The sequence below is a fragment of the Myotis lucifugus genome, unplaced genomic scaffold (genome assembly GCF_000147115.1).
Source record: "Myotis lucifugus unplaced genomic scaffold, Myoluc2.0 scaffold_13, whole genome shotgun sequence".
In the NCBI taxonomy this organism is placed as follows: domain Eukaryota; kingdom Metazoa; phylum Chordata; class Mammalia; order Chiroptera; family Vespertilionidae; genus Myotis; species Myotis lucifugus.
Window position 1 is genome coordinate 1,384,099 of NW_005871061.1, and position 24,686 is coordinate 1,408,784.

General features: G+C 41.1%; 1 protein-coding gene across 1 annotated transcript in view; it reads left to right on the forward strand.

Moving 5' to 3' along the window:
- The window catches only part of SYTL4 (synaptotagmin like 4), a 73,891-nt gene that overhangs the window by 29,141 nt on the left and 20,064 nt on the right, over positions 1-24,686 (forward strand). The window contains exons 2-12 of the mRNA XM_006084690.3: positions 2,769-2,948; positions 3,736-3,951; positions 4,085-4,194; positions 4,656-4,758; positions 14,440-14,541; positions 15,028-15,103; positions 20,445-20,535; positions 20,651-20,754; positions 21,268-21,378; positions 22,523-22,701; positions 22,920-23,022. Coding sequence (XP_006084752.1) covers positions 2,839-2,948; positions 3,736-3,951; positions 4,085-4,194; positions 4,656-4,758; positions 14,440-14,541; positions 15,028-15,103; positions 20,445-20,535; positions 20,651-20,754; positions 21,268-21,378; positions 22,523-22,701; positions 22,920-23,022 — 1,305 coding nt within the window. The 5' untranslated portion in view covers positions 2,769-2,838. The remainder of the gene's footprint in view (positions 1-2,768; positions 2,949-3,735; positions 3,952-4,084; positions 4,195-4,655; positions 4,759-14,439; positions 14,542-15,027; positions 15,104-20,444; positions 20,536-20,650; positions 20,755-21,267; positions 21,379-22,522; positions 22,702-22,919; positions 23,023-24,686) is intronic.

Sequence of the window (24,686 nt, forward strand, 5' to 3'; positions counted from 1 at the left end):
CATGTCTGGGCCCCAGTCACCTGTCTGCGGGCAGCTCCGCTCCTGCCGCAGCTCCCACGCTCTGACGGCGCTGGCCCCACTCACACCCGCTGAAGGCATGAAGCCATTTGGGCCAGCACCAGCAGTGGGTGCGAGTGGCAGCTGCTGCCCTGATCACCCCTCTGGAGCAGGGGGAGATGGAGAAGCCCTCAGGGGTGACCAGGGCCAGCAGCTGTCGCTCGCACCCACTGATGGTGCCAAGCGATCGGGACCAGTGCTAGGCACCAGCAGTGGGTGCAAGCGGTGGCTCTGGTGCTGGCTGCGGGTGCATTGGGTCCAGGGCTGGCAGTGGATGCGAGTGGGGCCATTGCTGGCAGCAGGTGCGAGAGGCGGCTGCCAGCCCCGATCTCCCTCAGGAGCAGGGGGAGGTGGAGAAGCCCTGAGGGGCGATTGGGGCTGACAGCCGCCGCCGCTTGCACCCGCTGACGGCACTGAGCGACTGACGCTCCATTTTGGTCTGGTGCCTCCGCTTCACCTACTATCCCACCGTGGCTGACACCTGCCATGTTCCGTGCACACCCCCTGGTGGTCAGTGCATGTCATAGCAACTAGTTCCAGTTGTTCCACCGTTCAGTCTATTTGCATATTAGCCTTTTATTATATAGGATTATCCAGTAGGTAATTAGTAAAAAAAAACACCTTAAGTTTAAAAGGGTTTGTTGTCTAGTTTTAAGGGAGAGCAGAGAAGGTAAATATGAACCTCATATCTCTCTCCTGGGCTCTGACTCACATGACTACCAAATATATATTTTCAGATATAGTCTCTCTTCCTAACGTTCAGCTCTGTGCCTTCAACATCCTGGGTCTAATTACCTGAATATGCTGTATGCAGCACAAACTCAATATGACTAAAACTATGCTTCTTGCCTTACTTCTAAACCCATTTCTTCTCTTACAAATGTTTAGATAAATACTTTACCAAAAAAGATTATTCAATATTTTCCTGCAACTGCTTCTTTCCACGCAGGGATGTATTTTCATATAGATCTACCACATTTTAAATGGCCACATAGTATGTTGTTATATGGAAGTAGTATTTGGTTTAATGATTCATTTGTTAAAGAACTTTTTTTCTCTTGCAAATAATGTTGCAGTAACATTCTTGTACATATACCCTTGCAATCACATTTGTGTGAATATTTCTATTAGGTAGAGTCCTAGAAGTGGTATTGCTTGACTAAGAAGTATGCATATTTTACAATGTGTTATGTACTATCAAATTGCACTTCAGTCTGTCCTTTAAATCAGTCTTTTATATTATAGCTAATTGATCTCTGCAAAATGAATTTGATCATGTGACTTCCCAATATAAGAAACAAAGCAGCAACAAAGATGTTTGATGGATTTCTATTGTCTATATAATGAATTTTAAAATTCTTAATTTTTAAGAGTATTTGAGATTTATATAATCTCACCCTGACCTATCTCTCCTAACATTGTCCCCTACTGGCAAACATATACTCTGTTGTATAATACAAAATTCACCTCTTCTATAAAGCCTTCCATGTATGCAGTGCTCTCTTTTCCCTCTCTATGCAAGTTAGAATTATTTACTTCCTTCTCTAAGTTCCATAGCATTTAATTTATGATCCCTCTGATAGAACTTAGTACATTGTACTGTATTTTTATGTATCTGTTTGCCCTACTACCTTGTGAACCTAAGGCAGGAACTGTTTTACGGATCTCTCTATTTCTCAAACTTTGCACAATGGCTGTCAGAGTGAGTGCTCAACAAATGTGCATGGAATGGGTAAAGATATCCTTGAGGTAGTGTTAGCAATAAGAGATCAACCAAAGGACTTGTATACATGCATATAAAGATAACCAATGGATGCAAGACACTGGTGGGGGGTGAGGGCATGTGCCGGCGGGGAGCGGGGGCGGGTAGAGGGGCCGGTGGGATGTCAATGGGGAAAAAAAGAGACATATGTACTATTTGTAATACTTTAAACAATAAAATAAAATTTTAAAAAAAGAACTTTGGGAGATAGAGTAGGTGATGGAAGTTTTGAAATGTAGCGGAAAGCTGAGTGAATCCTGGGAACATGGAAGTTGGTCAGGAAAGGAAAAATGGGCTTCAAATGGCAGGAATCCTCATGTGGTTTTCTCTTCTACTACAGAGACCAGGTATCTGATTTTTTGCATTAATAGACTTGGGGCTTGAGAACATATAAAGTATTGAAAATTGGATGATTGAGGATCTGCTTGGTGGAGGGGGAGTTTGACTCATTTGGTCTGAACTCTTTCCTGACCAAGATGAAAGACCCAACCCTTTCCTGGAGTCATGAATAAGTTTTTCTACTTGAAAAATCAAAGCCTCTTAATGTTAAATCAAAGCCCCATCTTTAATTCAGGGGAGTAGGAATGGTAAATAGGTCAGATAATTCTACATTGTCTCTTTTTAAAAAATATGTTTTTATTGCTTTCAGAAAGGAAGGGAGAGAGAGATTGAATCATCAATGATGAGAGACAATCATTGATCGGCTGCCTCCTGCACACCCCACACTGGGGATTGAGCCCACAACTCAGGCATGTGCCCTGACCAGGAATTGAACCATGACCTCCTGGCTCATAGGTTGATGCTCAACCACTGAGCCACACAGGCTGGGCTGCATTGATTGTCTCTTTAGCCTGACTCAAGGGGAAAGTGGTCTACTAAAAGCCTCTAGAGCTGTGGGCCTATTCTGGAGTAAATTATCTCTGTGAAATTAATTCTTAACTTATTTCAGGCAACTCTGGTAGCTCTCCTATGCTGGTTGCTTTGAAGAAAGAAGAATAGAAGGAAAAATAGAATAAGTCATGTCGGAGATGCTTGACCTCTCTTTTCTGTCTGAGATGGAAAGGGATTTGATCATTAGTGTTCTACAACGAGATGAGGAACTCCGAAAAGCAGATGAGAAAAGGATTAGGTAAGAGTTCCAGAAAAAGCATGGGTTCCCAGGCTTTTGACCAATGATATCCAGACTTTTTCTTATAACTCTCACTAGAGGCCTGGTGCACAAAATTCGTGCACGGGTGTGTGTGTGTGTGTGTGTGTGTGTGTGTCCCTCAGCCCAGTCTGCATCCTCTCCAATCTGGAACTGCTGGCTCCCAACCGCTTGCCTGCATGCCTGCCTGATTGCCCCTAACCGCTTCTGCCTGCCAGCCTGATCACCTAACTGCTCCCCTGCCAGCCCAATTGCCCCTAACTGCCCTCCCCTGCCAGCCTGGTCTCCCCTAACTGCCCTTCCCTGCCAGCCTGGTCGCCCCTAACTGTCCTCCCCTGCAGGCCTGGTCACCCCCAATTGCCCTCCCCTGCTGGCCCAGTCACCCCTAACTGCCCTCCCTTGTCAGCCCGGTCACCCTTAACTGTCCTCCCCTGCCAGCCTGTTTGCCCCCAACTGCCCTCCCCTGCTGGCCTGATGGCCCACAACTGCCCTCCCCTGCTGGCCTGATGGCCCACAACTTCCCTCCCCTGCCGGCCATCTTGTGTGTTGGAGTGATGGTCAATTTGCATATTACCTCTTTATTATACAGGATATGACTTTCAGAGGAACTTGTGTATGATGTTTACAACTCTTCATTGGCTTAGGTTGGGCTCTGAGGTGATTGCTTTCATAGAACTAAATAGTTTTACTGTCTCTACTCCACAACCCCTCTCTCTCTAACCTGTGCAAATTCTGAATAAACTTGTACTTCTTTTTTGGGTCTTGGCAGGCGATTGAAGAATGAATTACTGGAGATAAAAAGGAAAGGGGCCAAGAGGGGCAGCCAACACTATAGTGATCGGACCTGTGCCCGGTGCCAGGAGAACCTGGGCCGTTTGACTCCTAAGACCAACACTTGTCGGGGTTGTAATCACCTGGTGTGCCGAGACTGCCGTATTCATGAAAGCAATGGTACCTGGAGGTGCAAGGTGTGCGCCAAGGAAATGTGAGTGTCACTTAGGGCTGAGTAGAGAGAGGAAATGAGGCCCTGGCTGTGGTGAGAATTTCTCCTCTCAGCCTTCATTGGTTGAATGACAAGAACCATTATCTATCTGTCATTTTCTTATATTCCTTCCCAGAGAGCTGAAGAAGGCAACTGGAGACTGGTTTTATGACCAGAAAGTGAATCGCTTTGCTTATCGCACAGGCAGTGAGATAATCAGGATGTCCCTGCGCCGCAAACCTGCAGGTACAGGATCTTTCTGGAGGTGGTTCCTTAAGGTGTTTGACCTCAAGTCATAGATCCTCTGGTGTGAAATCCTCATGTATTCTTTTTAAAAAAAATATATTTTATTGATTTTTTACAGAGAGGAAGGGAGAGGGATAGAGAGTTAGAAACATCCATGAGAGAGAAACATCGATCAGCTGCCTTCTGCACACCCCCTCCTGGGGATGTGCCCGCAACCAAGGTACATGCCCTTGACTGGAATCGAACCTGGGACTCTTCGGTCTACAGGCTGACGCTCTAGCCACTGAGCCAAACCGGTCAGGGCACGTCATGTGTTCTTATTGGTGGTATCTTACCTTCATGGGCTCAGCCTGATTGTGGGGGAACATAAAGATTATATTGCTATCCCTTTTGAAAGTATAATGTGTTTCCCTTCCCCCCCTCATCACCACCACTCTGCCATGTTTTTGTTTGTTTTGAAGTGAATAAAAGAGAGACTGTGGGACAGTCCCTCCATCATCAGTCACAAATGGGCGATGTCTGGCCAGGAAGAAAGATCATTCAGGAGCAACAGAAGGAGCCCAGGTAAGAACCAATCATTTCAAGAACTGCTACACATCTCTTTAATTCTATTATTTTTTACTTTGTTCTGTCTCTAAAATAATAGATGTTCATTGTAGGAAAATTGGGAAAGTACAGAAAATAAAGAAGGAGGGAAAAAGCCCTGGTCAATGTGGCTGTTAGTTGGACATTGGCCCATGCACCAAAAGGTTGCTGGTTTGATTCCTGGTCAGGGTACATGCCCGGGTTGCGGGCTCAATTTCCAGCAGGGGTTGTGAAGGAGGAAGCCAATCGATGTTTCCCTTTCACATCGATCTTTTTCCTTCTCTCTCCCTCTCCTTTCCTATCTCTCTAAAAATCAATGAAAATATTTTTAAGGGAGGAAAACAATATTCCTAATCCTACTACCCATATGTAAACATTAATACTTTGGCATATTTACTTTATAAGGACAACTTAAAGATAAACACAAATAACACATACTCATTATTGAAAATTTAATCAATATCTATATATATAAAAGCCTAAGTGACCGTTCAACTGCTCGACCAGTAGCCATGACGTGCACTGACCACCAGGGGGCAGACGCTCAATGCACAGGCATGGAAACATGGAACAGACTGATGAATCTCAGAGGGAAGGGGGAGGGGGGAGGGTGGGAAGAGATTAACCAAAGATTATATGCATACTAGAGGCCCAGTGCATGGATTTGTGCACCAGGCTTCTAGTAGGAAATAATAAAGAAAGCAACAAATCACCCAAATTCCTTTTTCAGGGTTCACATTATATGAAAATTATTTCATATATCTTTTTTTCCATATCTAGACATAGAGGGAAGGGTGAATGGGTACATAGAAAATCTTTGTAATATAGGATTATAATAAATTTAAAACATTTTGTTTAATTTTACTTGAATTTATCAGACTAAAATACTTAAGTAAAGTTGAAGAATTGCTAATCTTCAGACAAATGTGTTTTTTTAACTATCCTATATAATAAAAGGCTAATATGCAAATTGACTGAACAGCAAAACGACCGGTCACTATGACATTGCCCCCAATTGCCCTCCCCTGTAGGCCTGGTTCCTCCCAACTACCCTCCCCTGCAGGCCAGTCACTATGATATTGCCCCCAATTGCCCTCCCCTGTAGGCCTGTGTGGTCAGTGTGCTCCCACAGGGTGAGCGCCGCTCAGCCAGAAGCTGGGCTCATGGCTGGCTAACGCAACAGTGGTGGTGGGAGCCTCTCCCGCCTCTGTGGCAGCACTAAGGATGTCCGACTGATGGCTTAGGCCCACTCCCTATGGGGGACATCCCCTGAGGGTTCACAGACTGTGAGAGGGTGCAGTCCGGGCTGAGGGACCTCCCACTCCGAGTGCATGAATTTCGTGCAGCGGGCCTCTAGTAAAATATACCAGTCATTAACATCCCTCTAAGGTTAAGAAAAAATATTATGAAAACATTGAACAGTTATTAATTTTTTTCTAATGTCTTTTTGTTAAGGAACTTTTCGAGATAAAATTCACATACCATATAGTTAATCCACTTATAGTGTACAATGCAGTGGGTTTTAGTATAGTTACAGAATTGTGCAACCATTACCCCAATCGATTATAGAACTTTTCATCACCTTAAAAAGAAACCCTGTATCTTGTAGCTATCATTCCCCGCAGCCTCCCTATCCTTCCCCATCCCTAAGCAATCACCGATCTACATTCTATCCTATATAATAAAGAGCTAATATGCAAATGGTCATCACGCCTTCGTGCCCTCGTGTCAGGGCCAGGGGAACTGAGGCCAGGCGGAGGGACCTGAGGCCGCGTCCCCCGCCCCGGCACCGGGGCCAGGGGACTTGAGGCTGGGCCAAGAGACCTGAGGCTATGTCCCCCACCCAGCAGGGCTTGATGGGGAACCTGAGGCTGCAGCCCCCACCCTGCAGGGCTTGACAGGGGTGGGGCCAGCTGGGTCTGGGTCTCACGCAATTTCGAGGTGCACGCGGGTGGCCGGGGACTTGACTCTGGGACCTGCGGTGTGCCCCAGACTCTGACAGGAGGGAGATTTTCATATACATTTTACTAATTGTCTTTCATCTCTGACACTTCTATTATAGAGAAATGGCAAATAGCAATATTAAAATATTTCCTCTAATCAATTCCCTTTTAATGTGCACGAATTTTGTGCACTGGGCCACTAGTTTTTATATATTTACCTATTCAGAATGTTTCATTTAAATGGAATCATACAATATGTGGTCCTTTGTGACCATTTTCTCTCATTTAACATAATGTTTTTAAGGTTCATCTATGTGGTGGCATGTATCTGTACTTCATTTCTTTTTATTGCCAAATAATATCCCATTATATGTACATATCACATTTGTTTATCCATTCATCTGTTGATGGATATGTGGGTTGTTCCACTTTCTGGCTTTTGTGAGTAATGCTGTTATGAACATTCATTACGAGTTTTTGTTTGCACATATGATTTAATTTCTCTTAGGTAGATAGATACCTAGGTGTGGAGTTGCTGGGTCAAATAGTCATTCAGTCATTTTTTTTAAAGCTACCTATTTCAATATTGCACATTATAAGTGTACTGTTTGCTATGAAAGAGGAGATTAGGTTTCTTACACTCCCTCCCAACTTTTTCCCCTACTCCCAATTTTTATTACTCAAATTATTATGGCATTTATATTCTGTTATGCTATCATAAATCATCTGTTTTATCTTTTTTTATTTTTAGTTCATATTTAAAATGATTGTATGCTTATAACCATGCACTGTACCATGACTTCTCTGAATTTCTGAGTTCTTTACTTTGATTTATTTCTTAATTACCTGGATTTTTTCATTAAGAAATTCCTTCAAGAAGGGCTTGTGGGTGCTATTTTTATTTCATTCTTTCATGTTGAGAGTGTGTCTAGTGCCTTTATACTTGAATGATATTTTGGATGGATATTATATTCTTGGGTCACACTTTCTTTCCCTCAGAATGTTGTAGACATTATTGTCTTCTGCCACTGGATGTAACTGTGAAGAAATCTGAGGCTAGCTAGCTAGTTCTTATTTTTCTCCCTTGTAGGTAACTCACCGTGTGTGTGTGTGTGTGTGTGTGTGTGTGTGTGTGTGTGTAAACAAATTCCTTTATTTTTCTTTTAAAAATATTTTTCTATTGATTTCAGAGATGGAGGGAGGGAGGGAGGGAGGGAGAGAGAGAGAGAGAGAGAGAGAGAGAGAAGCATTGATGAGAGAAAATCACTGATCGGCTGCCTCTTGCATGCCCCCTACTGGGAATCGAATCATGACCTCCTGGTTCATAGGTCGATGCTCAACCACTGAGCCACACCAGCCAGGCTAGTTTTCTTGAAGTTTAGTAACTTAGCAAGGATATGTCTCAGTGGTGTATCACTTTTCCCTAACAGTGGTGTACCCTTGATGAGTTCTTTCTTCATTGCTGGACAAATTTTTTGTATTGTATACTCTGGACTTTTTTTTCTTTTTTCATTAGTTAAGTTCTCCACCTCAGGGACATTGGATTTCCTTGTTCTCCATTTCTGTCCTTTTCTTTTACTATTAAATGCAAGAGATAAAAAAGAAAGATGAATGCAATTAAGCATGATTAGCCCAACCCTTTCCTCTGTGCTATTACTTTGATTTTCAGCCAGTTTTCTCTTCCCCTCCTTCCCTTATTTCCTCCCTCCCTTCCTTTTTGCTGTTTCTAATTATTTGAAATGAATTATCTTATTTAGGTTTTAATTTGTTCTCTCATTTCAATCTTCCTTTTCCTCTAATTTTGTTACTTTAATAGCTAGAATTTGAACTCTTGCATTTTATCAAATCTATATTCTTATTCAATTCCTGTGCAATGTAAAAGATTCACAAGAAACATACTTATTTTCCTAGGGCTATATTATTCTCCAGAATGGGTTCTTTGTTCATTTTTCAAGTTATTTCTCCCCCCCCCCACACACACACCTAATGGCATATTTATATATTTGCAAGACCATTTCTGCTGGTGAATTTTTGGCTTTTTATTTGTGTTTTATTTCTAACTTTCCCTCAGCCAAAGACAAATAACTTTCTCACATTTTATATGATTGTTGAAAAGCAATGTGGAAATATATTAAATGTGTAACCACACTGCTTCTGCCCCAGACAAGAGTTTTGGTATATGGACTAGCAGACTGTCTAAATGTACACATATGGGATAGATTCTTAAAAACTTTTTGGTTTTATTTTTAAATTACAGTTTACATTCAATATTATTTTATATTAGTTTCAGGTGTATAACATATGTAAGACAATCATATACTTTACAAAGTATTCCCCCTTATATTGCCAGTACGTACCTGGCACCACACGTAGTTATTAAAATATTATTGACTACATTTTCTATGCTGTATTTGCATCCTCATGACTATTTTATAACTACCAATTTGTACTTTTTTCCCCAATATGTACTTCTTAATCCCTTCACCTTTTCCACTCAGTCCCCCAAACCCCTCTTCTCTGATAACCATCAGTCTGTTCTCTGTATCTATGAGTCTGTTTCTATTTTGTTCATTTATATTGTTATTTAGATTCCACATGTAAGTGAAATAATGTGGTATTTGTCTTTCTCTGACTGACTTATCTTACCTTTAGTGACAATATGGATGGACCTAGAGGGTTTCTTAAATTTTTAATTTACTTTTAAAACGTTATTCTAAATGCACATTATGTGAACGAGGAAGAACTTTAAAAACTCAATAATACAGATAATTCGATAAAAAATGAACAAAAGATTAGAACAGACATTTCACCAAAGACAATATACAGGTGTGCAATAAGCACTTTAAAAGATGCTCAACATCATTAGTTACTACAGAAATGCAAATTAAGATTACAGTAAGATGCTACCATGTACTCACTATAATGGCTAAAATGAAAAATATTGAGCATTCCAATTGTCTGTAAGGATGTAGAGCAACTGGAATACTCATACACTGCTGGTGTAAATGTACAATAGTCAAGCCACTTTGAAAAGCAGTTTAGTAGTATCTTAGCAAGTTAAATGTACACCTATCTTGTGATTCAATCATTCCATTCCTAGGTATGTACTCAAGAGAAGTGATAGCATATGTCCATATAAAGACTTATACATGAATGTTCATAGCAGCTTTATTTGTAATATCCAAAACCTAGAAACATCCCAAAGGGATAAATTGGCATTTGTTTATACAGTGGAATACTACTCAGCAATGAGAAGGAATGGACTACTGATACATGCAGCAACATGGATGAATCTCAGAATAATCATGGTGAGTGAAAGAATCCAAATAAAAAAGACACACTGTATGATTCTATTTATATCAAATTATAGAAAATACAAACTAAATTTGAGTGACAGAAAGGTGGATGGATTACCAAGGGGCACAAGGGAAGTTTGGGTAGCAATATATGTGTTCACTAACTTAATTGTGGTAATGGTTTCATGAGTGTACATACATGTCAAAACTCATCAAATTGCACACTTAAACATGCAGTTTATGTCAGTTATAATTCAAGTTGTAAAAAGGAAAAAATATATAGGATAATATAACCTTGATATCTTTCTGTGTCAGCACCAAGGGTCTACATCATTCATTTTACTATCTGTGTAGTATTTCCTTGTATGTATATACAACAAATCCTTAAATAACATTTTTTCATTCAACGTCATTTCTTTATAATGTTGATGACAAAAAACTTGATTCCGGGCCAAGACTACTATCTGTGTGGCATTTGCATGTTCTCCCCATGTCTGTGTGGGTTTTCTCTGGATACTCCAGTTTCCTCCCACATCCCAAACCTGTGTATGTTAGGTTAAGTGGTGTATAAATTATCCCAGTGTGAGTGAGTGTAGCTGGGTGTGAGTGTGCCCTGTGATGGAAGGGCATCCTGTCCAGTGCGGGTTTCCATCCTGTGCCCTGAGCTGAGTCTCTGGCCACCAGTGACCATGAACTGGAATAAGCAGGTTGAAAAATAATTATCTTACTTGTTCTTTTTAATTTTCTTAAATGTATGTATAGCTCACATTTACTTCAATGTTTAATATTAGAAGTGCTGTGGGTCTTTATTTAGAAGTTTGGTGGTGTTTTTGTGATCAGAAATATGCCATAAGTACTTAACCGTTGTTTATATCAATTAGCCTGTGATAAAATTGGTTTTGTTATACGTCGTTTCACTTAAAGTCACAGTTTCCAAGAACCTATGGATGACACAAAGTGAGGAGTTACTGTATGTAGTGTGATTTTATCCACACAGCCTTGGGTGGGTGACTCATCTGTTTTAGGTGATGAGGCCCCCTTTTTCCTTTGTGGATAAGGATAAGAATGGCTTTATTTCCTGAACTTGATTAACACATCTGACATCATCGGTTAGAATGTAATTTCTGAATCCTATTGCTTCTGGCTGTCTATGACTTTTTGTCTCATTGGATCCAGAAAACTCTTATTTATTCTAAACATGAAAACAGATTAAGTGGCCATAAATGATCTTTTCCATAAAATTATGGAGCTTAAGAGATAATCTAATTCAACCCCCTTATTTTTTTTACAGAAAAGAGGGCAGGGTAAGTGATTTACTTAAGATCATAAAGATAGTTAGAGCCCAGGACTCCCATCTCTTAGTTTATTTTTTTACTGCACAGATGTCAAATAATTGCTTTTTACCCTTAGGGTTGTTTGTATTAGCTCTGGATCTGTATGTATTAATCTTTAGGGAAAAATACAAGCAGAAAATACTCTCCATGGACCATTGTTAAACTACCTCTCTGGAGGAATGGTTTTACTTTGGGTTATTTATTCTGTGGAGCAAAGGAGGAAAAAGAATATTTCCAAAGTAAAAGTAAAATCAAGCTCCCTGCTGTGTCTTGGACTTTTAAAAATGACTGCTGTTTCACTTCTTGCATTCCCTAGGATTTCAACCAATCCTGTTTTCATAGAGCTACCTTAAACACTAGTTGATAACTTGGAAACTTTATTGTTTACTGCCTAAGACATAGATTTTGCTTACTTCAATATTTGTTCATTTACTGTTTAGTTTATTTGTTAATAAATACCCATGAATGCCTACTATTTGCCAGGCATTGTTTTAAGCAGTGTGACACACTAATGAATACAACGAAGTCCCTTCCTTGTTGTTTTCAAGGAAGCTTAAATTTGGGGGTAGGAAACACAGACAATAAATAATCAAGTAAATATATTGTATATAAGATGTTGACAAGTGCTATGGAGAAAATGAAGTAGACCAAAAGGTGCCAGGAAAGCATGTGTGTACATATACTGTTTTATTAAGGACATCCAGGGAAAATTCTTAATAAGGTAACATTTGAACAAAGATGTGAAGCAAATGAGGGAGCAAACCCTGAGAGTATCTGGGGGAAAAGCGTTCTAAGCAGAGAAAGCAAAAGATATAAAGACCTAAGGTGAGTTTGTGTTTGGCATGTTAGAGTAGTCTGGAACTGCATTAGAAGGGGGGAAGGGTAGGATATGAAGACAGAGATAGGGTGAAAAGCAGATCATGTAAGACTTTGTTGATACTGTAAGGACTCTGTCTTTTACTCCAAGTGAGATGGAGGGCTCTGAATGACTGATACTATTTTTTTCTTTTTCTAAATTGAAGTAAAATTCACGTAGTATAAAATTAATAACTTTAACATTTTAAAAGTATGTATTTTAGAACATTTTAATCAATCCAAAAAGAAACCCTGGACCTATTAAGCAGGCATTCCACATTTCTCCAAGCCCCTAACCTGCTTTCATTCTCTATGGATTTGTCTATTCTGGACATTCCGTATAAATGGAGTCAATGAAATGTGGCCATTTATATCTGGCTTCTTTAAATTAACATAATTTTTCAATGTTCATCCATGTTGTAGCATGTATTAGAACTTCATTCCTTCTTACTGTTGATAATATTTCAATTTATATATAGACCACATTTCATTTATCCATTCATCCATTGATGGGCATTTGGGCTGTTGGCTATTGGGAATAATGCTGCTATAAGCATTTGTGAACAAGTTTTTTTGTGGAAACATGTTTTCATTTCTCTTGAGTGTATACCTAAGAGTGGGATTGCTGGGTCATATGGTGATTCTATATTGGATTTATATTTTAAAAGCTCATTTTAGCTGTTGAGTTGAGGATACATTGTGGAGGACAAGGGCACAAGTAGGGAGTTCGGTTAGAAGGCTATTGCAGCCATCCAGGAGCTAAATGATGGTGGTTTGGACCAGGGTAACAGCAGTGGAGGGAGTGAGAACTGGTTAGATTTTAGACATACATTGAAGATATAGCCAAGAAAATTTGCTAACACATTGGTTTTGTATTGTGAAAGAACAATGGGAATCAAGGATGATTCTTAAAAATTTTGACCTGAGAAATGAAAGGAGGGAGTTGCCATTTGATGAGATTGAGAGAAGAGCGGGTTTGGGGGAGGATTAGGGCTTTGGTTTCAGACTTGCTATGTTTGAACATCCAAGCAGTCAATTAGGCTCTTGGAAATATAAGTCTGGCATTTGATTGAGATATAAATTTAGGAGTTATCAATTTACTAATATGTAAAGAATATGAGATTAGATAAGATCACATAGGAATAATTCCAGATAGTGAAGAGAAGCAGTCCAAGGAATAAGCCTGGACACATCCAAAGATTAGAGGTCTAGAACATGAGGAAGGACCAGCACAGGAGATTGAGAAGGAGTAGCCAGTGAGGTCAGAGGACCAGGAGAGTTTGGAGTCCTGGCAGCCAAATGATATTACTTCAGATCCTTGAGGAAAAAATTTTTTTTCTTGCTGCTCTCACAAATTCCTAAAAGTAAGGGGTCTAGGAATTGTGTTCTTTCCTTTAGAGATGAGGATTGCTCTTTTGAATGACTTGGTCATTTTTATTAAGCTGAAAAAGAATTCTGGTCTTCTGAATACTGTCTTCAAACTATATTGCTTATTTGTGTATATACTTTAAGCCCCACTGAGGGCAGTTAGTCAAGAATGTAGTCAACAAATATGTGAGTGCCCACTCTATGCTAGTTTCTCTTCTAGGCATTGGGAACACAACAGTGAACAAGATGCATGCTCACTGATCTCACAGAACTTAGGCTAATGGAAAAAGACATTAAACGAATCATTTGTTTAAATTATTGAACAAATTAAATAATTTCTTTAAAAGACATAAATAATTAGATATGTGATGACTGTTACCAAGAAATCAGGATGCTTTAAGAGCACATAGGAAGGTTACTAATGCAGACTTAGAGCAGCTTGGCCAGAGAGAATATGGAAGGATTAACATATAAGGAGAGACCTGAAGGAGTAGATTTAGCCAGATGAAGAAAAATGGCCACTGTGAAAAGAATATCCAAGGCAGAGGAAAGAGGGAGAGTGTTGTTAATTCAGGGAACCAAAAGAGCCTCATCATTCTGGAATGTAAAGTATAAGGTAAAGTGGAGGTTAAAAGATGAGTCGAGAGGTGAGCAGGGGTCAAGTCATAAGGATTTTCTTGACATGCTGAGTTTGAACTCAATCCCAATAGCAGTGGGGAACTGCTGAACAATTTTAAAAGTATACTCAGATAATTATTCTAGAAAGATCACTTAGGCTACCATTGTGAATAGGTTGGAAGGAAGGCTGATACTCATCAGGAGAGCCCACTTCCTTTATATCTTGGCTCTTGGGTTTTATTCTAGTGTACCAATCGAAGTGCCCAAGCCGAAAAGTGGAAAGAGTGCACTGGAGGCTGAGAGTGAGAGTCTGGATAGCTACACTGCTGACTCAGATAGCACATCCAGGTGAGATCCCTGCAAATCCCTGCACATCTGTTCAACCAAACTTCCCATTTTGTTCTCTAGCATCAGAATGCAAGGCTCCTATGCCTTCATTGTTCCTGAATTCTCTTCAGCAGGTTGAATGAAGTCTTCTCTCTGACCTTGCTACAAGTCTTTCATTAGCACTTCAACTGTTGTCTCCAATCACAGCCTTCAGGAGCATGCTAACGTCCACAGGCTACAGTGCCTTGGAGGAGTGTTCCTGGACCAGCAGCAACAGATGCTGCTGTCCTTTAGGAATTGGTGTGTGTGTGTGTGTGTGTGTGTGTGTGTGTGTTTGTGCAAAGTTGCTTATCTGATCATCTGCATTACTTCAAGGAAAATCTGATGTGAAGTTTATCTTATGGATTTGGTGAGAGCAAGCCAGTTGCTTTCCTTCCCTAGAGCTTGGGTCCTTAGAAGAGGAAAGGGAGGAGGTAGTTTTGTTATAACTTCTGTATCTACCTACAGGAGAGACTCTCTGGACAAATCTGGCCTCTTTCCAGAATGGAAGAAGATGTCTGCTCCAAAATCTCAACTAGAAAAGGTAATCTCCCTCCCTCCCATATTCCCTCTCTCTCTCCCTCTGTCTCTGCTCTTTCATTTCTCAGGAAGAATTTAAAGAAAAAATTCAACTAAAAAAGTTTAGTTCTGATTCACTTGGGAACATTTTCTAAGGTTTTGCTTGAAACATTTGAGAAAATAGGTTTTGTACTACTTCCTAGGATTAAATTAAATTCCTAAGATTAAGCTTTTCTTTATGTTTGTAATAGTTTAGTGAAACTCTGAGCCTTATTCTTTTTTATTTTTATTATTAAAATTTTTTTCAATTACAGTTTACATTCAATATTATTTTGTTTTAGTTTCAGGTGTACAACATAGTGGTTACATAATCATGTACTTTACAAAGTGATCTCAATATTTCAAGTACTCACCTGCCACCATTAATAGTTATTATAGTATTATTGACTATATTCTCTATGCTGTAATTTACATCTCTGTGACTATTCTGTAACTGCCAATTTATACTTCTTAATCACTTTACCTTTTTCACTCAACTCTCAAACCCCTCCCCTGTGGCAACCATCAGTCTGTTCTCTATATCTGTGGGTCTATTTCTACTTTGTTTGTTCTCTCTTTTTTTTTGTCCTTTAGATTCCACATTTAAGTGAAATCATATGGTATTTTTCTTTCGGTGTCTCACTTATTTCACTTAGCATAATATCATCTAGGTCCATCCATGTTGTTACAAATGGTAAGACTTCATTCTTTTTTATGGCCAAGTAATATATATATACTGAGTGGCCAGATTATTATGACCACCCCATCAGTACTTCGTTGGGCCACCTTTTGCCTTCAATACTGCAGCGATTCTTCTTGGCATTGACTCCACGAGATGTTGAAAGGTGATGTGAGGAATCTGACACCATGCCTGATGAATAGCACTGTCCAGTTCTGTGAGATTTGATGGTTGTGGAACCAGTTGCCTGATGGCTCTTTTAACTTCATCCCACAAATGCTCAATTGGATTGAGATCTGGTGATTGTGGGGGCCACCTAAGCAAGGTAAAGTCTCCCTCATGTGCTTGAAACCACTCCTACACAATACAAGCACTGTGACATGGCTCATTGTCTTGTTGGAAGAAGCCATCTCCATTGGGTTATGCCATCAACATGATAGGATGAACTTGATCAGCAACGATACTTAGGTACGTTGTGCTGTTCAGACATTGTTCCACATGAATTAAAGGGCCCAAATCATGCCAGGAAAACATGCCCCAAACCATAACACTGCCCCCACCCGCTTGAAGGGTTGTACTCATGCATGTGGGGTGCATGCTTTCATGCTGTTTCCACCAAATTCTCACTCTGCCATCTGCATGATGCAACTGGAAACATGATTCATCGGACCACATGACTTTTTTCCAACGCTCAACTGTCCAATCCTTGTGTTCCTGTGCGAATTGGAGACGTTTTATCTTGGTAACTGCAGACAGCAAAGGTGTTCGAACAGGCCTTCGGCTTCCATATCCCATACAATGCAGTGTATGGCTAATTTGTCTACAAATGTCAGGTGGTCATAATAATCTGGCCACTCAATACCACTACTTACTTATCCACTCTTCTATAGATGAGCACTCAGGTTGCTTATATATATTTCCTGTTGTAAATAACACTGAAATAAGCATAGGAGTGCATATATTCTTTCAAATTACTGTTTTCGGTTTCTTTAGATAAATCCCCAGAAGTGGAATCGCTGGGTCATAAGGAAGTTCCATTGTTTTCTTTTGTTAATCCTCACCCAAGGATTTTTTTCCCCCAATGATTTTTAGAGAGAGAAAGGGAGGGAGGGAAAGAGAGAGACAGAGAGAGAAACATCGATGTGAGAGAGACACATTGATTGGTTGCCTCCTACAGGTGCTCTGACTGTGCCCTTGTAACACAGGTATGTGCCCTTGACTGGAATGGAACTCGTGACCCTGCAGTACATGAGTTGATGCTCCAACCATTGAGCAACACTGACCAGGGAGGAAATTCCATTTTTTATTTTAAATTTTTGAGGAACTTCCACAAAGTTTTCCAAAATGGATGCACCACCAACAGTGCATGAGGGTTCCCTTTTTTCCACATCTTTGCCAACACTTTTTATTTGTTGATGATTTATTGATGATAGCCATTCTGACAAGTGTGACATGATAGCTCATTGTGGTTTTAATTTGCATCTCTCTGATGATTAGTGACATTGAACATCTTTTCATATGTCTTTTGGGCATCTGATGTCCTCTTTGGAGAAGTGTCTATTCAGGTCCTTTGCCCATTTTCTGTGTTCTTTGTTTTGTTGTTGTTGCTGAGTTGTATATATATATTTTATATATTTTTATATTAATCCTTTATCAGATGTATCATTAGCAAATATTTTCTCCCATTCAGTAGATATTCTTTTCATTTTGTTGATTGTTTCCTATGCTTTACAAAACCTTTTTAATTTGATGAGTGCCATTTGCTTGTGTTTTCTTTTGTTTCCTTTGCCTGAGGAGATATATCAGAAAAAAATATTATTAAGAACAATGTCAGACAGTTTACTGCCTATGTTTTCTTCTAGGAGTTTTATGGTTTCCAGTCTTGCCCTTAAGTCTTTAAACCATTTTGAGTTTATTCTTGTATGTGGTATAAGAAGGTGGCCTAGTTTCATTTTTTATTTTTATTTTTTGCATTTATCTGCCCAATTTTTCCAGCACCATTTATTGACCAGACTGTCTTTACCCCATTCTTGCCTCCTTTATTAATTGACCATATAGTCATAGGTTTATTTCTGGGCTCTCTATTCTGTTCCACTGGTGTGTGTTTTTAAGCCAGTACTATGCTGGTTTGATTATTATGGCCTTGAGGTAATGGTTTATATCAGGTAGTGTGATAGGTCTAACTTTGTTCTTCTTTCTAAAGATTGCTGAGGCTATTAAGGGTCTTTTGTGGTTTCATAGGAATTGTTGGATTATTTGTTTTAGTTCCGTGAAATGTACCATTAGTATTTTTATACTAATTGCATTGAAATTATAGATTGATTTAGGTAGTATGAACATTTTAATGATGTTAATTCTTCCTGAGTATGGCATATGCTTCCATTTATTTGTATGTTCTTCAATTTATTTCTTTAGTGTTTTATAATTTTCTGAGTACAGGTCTTTTATCTCTTTGGTTAAATTAATTCCTAGGTATTTTATTTTTGATGTAATTGTAAATGGTATTGTTTTCTTAGTTTCCCTTTCTGATATTTCATTATTGGTGTATAAAAATGCAACCAATCTTGAATATTTATTTTGTATCCTGCTACTTTACTGAATTCATTTATCAGTTCTTATAGTTTTTTTTATGGAATCTTTAGGGTTCTCTATATATAGTATTATGTCATCTGCAAATAATGACAGTTTTACTTCTTCATTTCCAATTTGAATGTGTCTTATTTTTTCTTCTAGTCTGATTGCTGTAGCTAGGACATCCAGTACTATGTTGAATATAAATGATGGCAGCAGACATTCCTGTTCTTGTTCTTAGTGGAAATGATTTTAGTTTTTGCCCATTGAATATGATTTTGGCTGTTGGTTTGTCATATATGGCCTTTATTATATTGAGGTATGTTCCCTGTGTGCCTCTGGCACCCCTAAGCTTGCCTGGAATTCCTCAAAAGTTTTTGAAGGAAGACTATAATGCAGGTTCAGGCTGGTCGCCACCAGCAGATCCCACAACCTTTTGTGAACTTGTTTGGGTGGGGCTTCAGGGAGTTGGCAGGGTTGGGCTAACATAGTTCTTCAGGCTGATGCTGAGGTGAGGTTTTGGGGACCCAACACAGCAATAGTCGTACGAGTAAGGCATGCGGGACTCGGGGGAAGTTGGCCCTAGCCCTAAAGCCACACAACTCAGTCTCTCCCTGTGTGTTTCTGGCACCTCCTGAGGTTGCCCTGAATTCCTTGAGAGTTTTTTTTAAGAAAGACTGTAATTCAGGCCCAGACTGGTTGCTGCCAGCAAAGCCCACAGCTGAGTGCGAGCTTGGCAGGGTGGTGCCTAAAGAAGTTGGCAGGGTGGGATTTGTGTAGCTCTCTCCTGGCTAATGCCATATGGAGGGGAGTGCTTGACCCAGGATCAGATGGCATCTGTGTGCAGTGTGGGAGAGGGACTCAACACAGGGATATTGGTGGTTTTCCCTCTAGCCCTGTCCCTGAAACCACACAATTCAGTTTCTCCCTGCATGATGTCAGTATCCTATAAGTTGCCATCCCTCCACTAAGTGAGTGCCTGCAAGTGAGATTTTGTGCACTTCTTTTTTTCAGAGGGTGCCTGGGTTTCCAGCAGTCTCTCATCTCACCTGGGTGGACGGAATCCCCGCTAATTTTCAAAACCAGATGTTATGTGTACTGGTGCCCTGGTCTGGGAAACCTGACATGGGGTTGAGACCTCTTGCTCCTCAGGGGGGAAACTCTGAAGCTGAGCTATCCTTCTAGATTCTCAACCATGGGTGCAGGAGCAGCCCTTTTTGTATCTCCACTCTTCCTACCAGTTTTGAAGTAGCTTCTTCTGTAAATCTTTAGTTATAAGACTTCTGTTCAGCTAGTCTTAAGATGGTTATCCAGGTTGATTGTTTTATAATCCTATATAATAAAGAGGTAATATGCAAATTGACCCTCATGCCCTCACAAAGATGGCTGCCTACGACCAGGCCGGCAGGGCGGTTAGTGAGGGACAACCAAATGACTGAACAAGCAGGCTGCGTGGGGCTACTAGGCCGGCAGGGGAGTTAGTGAGGGACGACCAAACGACTGAACAAACAGGCTGCGTGGGGCGACCAGGCCGGTGGGGGGGGGCTGTAAGGGGCGACCAGACCATTGGGGGGGGGCAGTTAGGGGTGACCAGGTCAGCAGGGGGGGCAGTTGGGGGCGATCAGGCTGTCTTGGGAGGGCAGTTGGGGGCGATCGGGCCGGCAGGGGAGCAGTTAGGTGACAATCAGGCTGGAAGGGGAGTGGTTAGGGGGCAATCAGGCTGGCAGGCAGAAGTGGTTAGGGGCAATCAGGCAGGCAGGCAGGCAAGTGGTTAAGAGCCAGCTGTCCCGGGATCGGGCCTAAACTGGCAGTTAAACATCTCCCAAGGGGTCCCGGATTAGAGAGGGTGCAGGCTGGGCTGAGGAGATCCCCCCCGCTGCATGAATTTCATGTACCAGGCCTCTAGTTTAATTATAATTTTGATGTGGCCCTGGGAGGAGGTGAGTCTAACTTCTATCTACTCTGCCATCTTGGATCAGTTCCCTGAGCCTTATTCTTTATGAGGTTATCCTTCCTTACTCCATCCTTTCACTTATCCAACTGTCCTTTTCCATTTCCTTGCCCTATTCTTTCCTAGGAAACTCAATCTGGAGGTCAAAATGTCATATCTGTCAATGAGGGTGAAATGATATTCAAGAAGAACACCAGAAAAATCTTCAGGCCTTCAGGTAGCTGTCTTCCTTTCATGGCCTTTTGAGATTGAAATTCTGAGTGCCCTTGATGGGTTCTTAGTATGGAGGATAGTGTGTCTCTTTTGATTTGGTATTTTGGTCTTCCACTTAGAATATACTAAATCTGTGATTGATCTTCGCCCGGAAGATGTGGGGCATGAATGTGGCTCCTTGGGAGACAGAAGCAAATCTGTCCCTGGACTCAGTATGGATATGGTAAGTATCTTTCTATTTCACATGGTCACTAGGTGAAATTTTATATATCTAGAATAGACTTTAGTACCTGATAATCTCAACCAACCTGTTTAATTATTTAGGAAAAGGCAACATGAATCTTTATTTTCCCAAATTACTAAAGTAAATCTGGTTGCTGAATTGCTTAAAGAAAGACTGTCTTCACTGTCTCTTTTATCTTCTAGTACATTGTTTGATATATGGTTGGGTGCTCAAATAAATACTTATTTTTTATTAAAATGTAAACGGATGGCTGGATTGGGGCAGTCAAATGGGAAAGAGATATTCTTAATCTTATTCTTTGATATTTGAGAATGATGGTTGGAATATAGCTTGGAAGCTTGAAATGGGGTGAAAAAAATAAGGATATGTGCATACATGTTCATATGACACCTCAGGCCTTAGTAACAATTATGGCTTCCACTAAAGGAAGAATATTAGTTTTTGAGATATTTCTTATTTTTATTAACTCTGAATTTATACTTATTGCTTTAGGAAGAAGAAGAGGAAGAGGAAGAAGAGGAAGAAGAAGAAGACATTGACCACCTGGTGAAGTTGCATCGCCAGAAACTAGCCAGAAGCAGCCTGCGAAGTGGCTCCTCCATGGTAAGTTCTATTAGTTCTTTGACTGTAGACATGTTTGGATACCAGGAAGGAAGAAAGTGCCACCTTGGAGCAGAGTCAGGACCTGGGGAAACATTCTAGTCACTCTTTCTAGGTAACCTAGAAAGGTGTTGTCAGGGGAGGCTAGGTGGCGATCAGGCTGGCAGGGGAGCAGTTAGGCGTCAACTTAGACTAACCGTTCCTGTCCTCAATTTAGATCGTAGTTGCTTACTGCACAGCTAGGTGACTTCCTCAGCCTCTGTCCAAGAGATTAATATGTCACATAAGAATTAGGGGTAGAGACGTGTTTCATCACAGCTTTTTGAACAGTAACCCTTAACTTCTTTCTTAAAGAGTTACTCAGGCCATGAAGTGAGCAAGATCAGATTTCTTTATCAGAACCCAACCCAAATCTCACATTCAAGGATAGTGAGTGTCATGAGAAGGGCCCTGGCAGTATTAATTGGCATTAGGGTGTGATTAAGGAGCAACAGTACCAATCGTAATCATGAAGTTAAAAGAACGTTTAAGAATTAGGGCCTAGTTACATCATAAGTATGAAGATTGATGTTTAGGAGGAACAAGAGTCAGGAACCAGAGTGATTAGAGTTTGTTCCTGCTCACACACAGGAAGAGAATAGCAGGCTTGCAGAGTTTATCACAACCTGAGAAGATGTATTTTTACCTCAGGTGGGATTTTGATCCATTCACTTTTTTCTGTAGCCTTTGATAGTAATAAGATAGGGAAAAGAAACACACAGATAATTAAGGCACTTTGTTTTAAGTAGTAACTGTCCCCTTATAGCGAGTGTTTTAGCATATATAACAAATACCAGAAGTGAGATTATGTCCACTTTACCTGTATGCCTTGCCCACCTTCTAAGGCAGGTGAAAATTAACAATAAAATATGTAAGAATAGGGGAAGAGGAGAAACTAAGAACCTATAAGAGTCATGAGCTGAAGTGAGAGTGCTACTAGATGTCTCTTATACTCTGAGTACAAGAGTGTTGGTATACTGGCTTGTTGTAGGAACTTTGGACATTTTTGTTTTATTCAGTGACTGTGGTTGTATCATGAGGAAAGATGTGAGCCATGTGGATGGGGGAGTATGCCTTCACCAGATGTTTGTGGGTGCTTTATCTTCAGAGTACAATAGGCAGCACGATGAGCATCTATAGTGAAGCTGGTGATTTCGGGAACATCTCTGTGACTGGCAAGATTGCCTTTTCCCTGAAGTATGAGCAGCAAACACAGACTTTGGTCATCCACGTGAAGGAGTGCCACCAGCTGGCTTATGCTGATGAAGCTAAGAAGCGCTCTAATCCGTGAGTGTTTCTAGAACCTGACTGATGCTCTGAAATGAGAGCTCAGACCCTGTCATCTATTTGGGAACTCTTGAACTGAGATTATCCCTTCCTGGACGAATAGGAATGTGTGATTGAGAGTGGTTAGGAGAGATGTGGGAAAGGGACCACGATCGGGAAAATGCAAGAATGGCATATCTAAGAGGGTTTGATATGACATTTTAATTTCTGGTTTCCAGATATGTGAAGACTTATCTGCTGCCTGACAAGTCCAGGCAAGGAAAAAGAAAAACCAGCATCAAGAGGGACACCATCAATCCACTATATGATGAGACCTTCAGAGTAAGTATCCAGATCCAGAGGGAAGGGGAACATGTTCTATCTTGTGCACTAAGTAAGCTGTAGCTGTTCTCCTGCTACATGGCTGGTTGACATGGTTTTCAGTGGCCATGTCTGTGTCTAGGAATACACTATGGGCATCTGTTCACATCCTGGCCTCCAGAGAAGAGAACAAAGGTGATCTGGCTTTCATGGATTGTTGTGAAGATAGATATTCACATGGCCACAAATCTCCATTTAAGAAGACATTTGGTGGATCAAAGATGGTGGCAGAGTAGATAGAAGTTACACTTACCTTCTCCTAGGACCATAGCAAAATTACAACTAAACTACAGAACAATCAATCTGAATACCCAACTGAAGACTAGCTGAACAGAAGTCATAACTAAGGATATACAGAAGAAGGCACGTTGAGACTGGTAGGAGGGGCAGAGACATGAAAAGGACTGACCCTGTACGCACTTGCTGTGGTTTAGAACCTGAAGGGATATTTCTGCTGAAGAGGTTCCCTCATAGGAGCAAGGGACCTCAACTACATGCCAGACTCCCTAGCCCAGAGTACCCTAGTTGGGAAAAGGAGCTCACATAATATCTGGCTGTGAAAATCAGCAGGGAATCCATCCACAAAGGTGTGATGGGAGACTGCTGGAAACCCAGGAATCCTCTTAAAGAACCAGTACACAAAATCTCACTTTCAGACACTCACCCTGGGCTCTGTGGAAGGGATGATGGCTCGAAGGAGGGAGGAGACTGGTTTCATACAGGAAGAGATTTGGTTGAATGACTTGGGGAAAGGGCTGGAGGGATAGCCACCAATGTACTTGTGCTGGGTCTGTCTTTTATACTGCCCATTGATGCCATCTTTCCTGGGTCAAGCACTTCCATCCATACAGCATTAGCCAGGAGAGATGCACTGGCCCCTCCCCACTGAGTACCTGAGGCCCACTCTGCCAAGATAACTCCAATGGAGATATCTGCTCAAGGCCTCCAGCCTGGACCTGCATTGCAGTCTTTCTTGAAAAACTCTCAAGGAAATTAAGAAAAACTCAGGGAATGCAAGAGACACACAGGGAGAAACTGAGTTGTGTAGCTTTGGGGTAAGGGCCCTTTTTCCCCACATGCACAAGGAGGCACCACCATTCCTGTGTTTGGCCAGTTTCCACGATCACACAGCATGAGCCTAGGGAGAGGCATTAACCCCTCTCTGCCAACTCCCTCAGGCCCACCCCACTGCAAAGGTCTGCAGGCCTCAGGCAGGTAGCAGCTGGCCTTGGCATACGCTGAGACTTTTGCTGAGTGGCCTTAGACCCGGCACTGGTGCCTACTTTGTATGAAACACTCACCCCTACCGGGTAACTCACTGAGAACCTGCCTCATGCAACTCATGTACTGCCAGGGGCTCTTTTAGAGACTGAGTTTAATAGGCAACCAGCAGGCGGTGATGAGTTTTGGGGTGCCTTGGGACTTTTGGTGACCTGCCCCAGACTCAGTACTGGTGTCAGCTAGCCTTAATGCACAGCTTGGCCCCTCCAGTAAGAACTCAGGCCATGCAAGAGCAGCTACCAACCGTGGATTTCCTTGTGGCGCCTAACAGGTAACCTGGGACCGGCTACAGACTGTCTAAATTGACGGGCACTGGAGTCCCTTCCAAGAGGCCTCAGAACCAA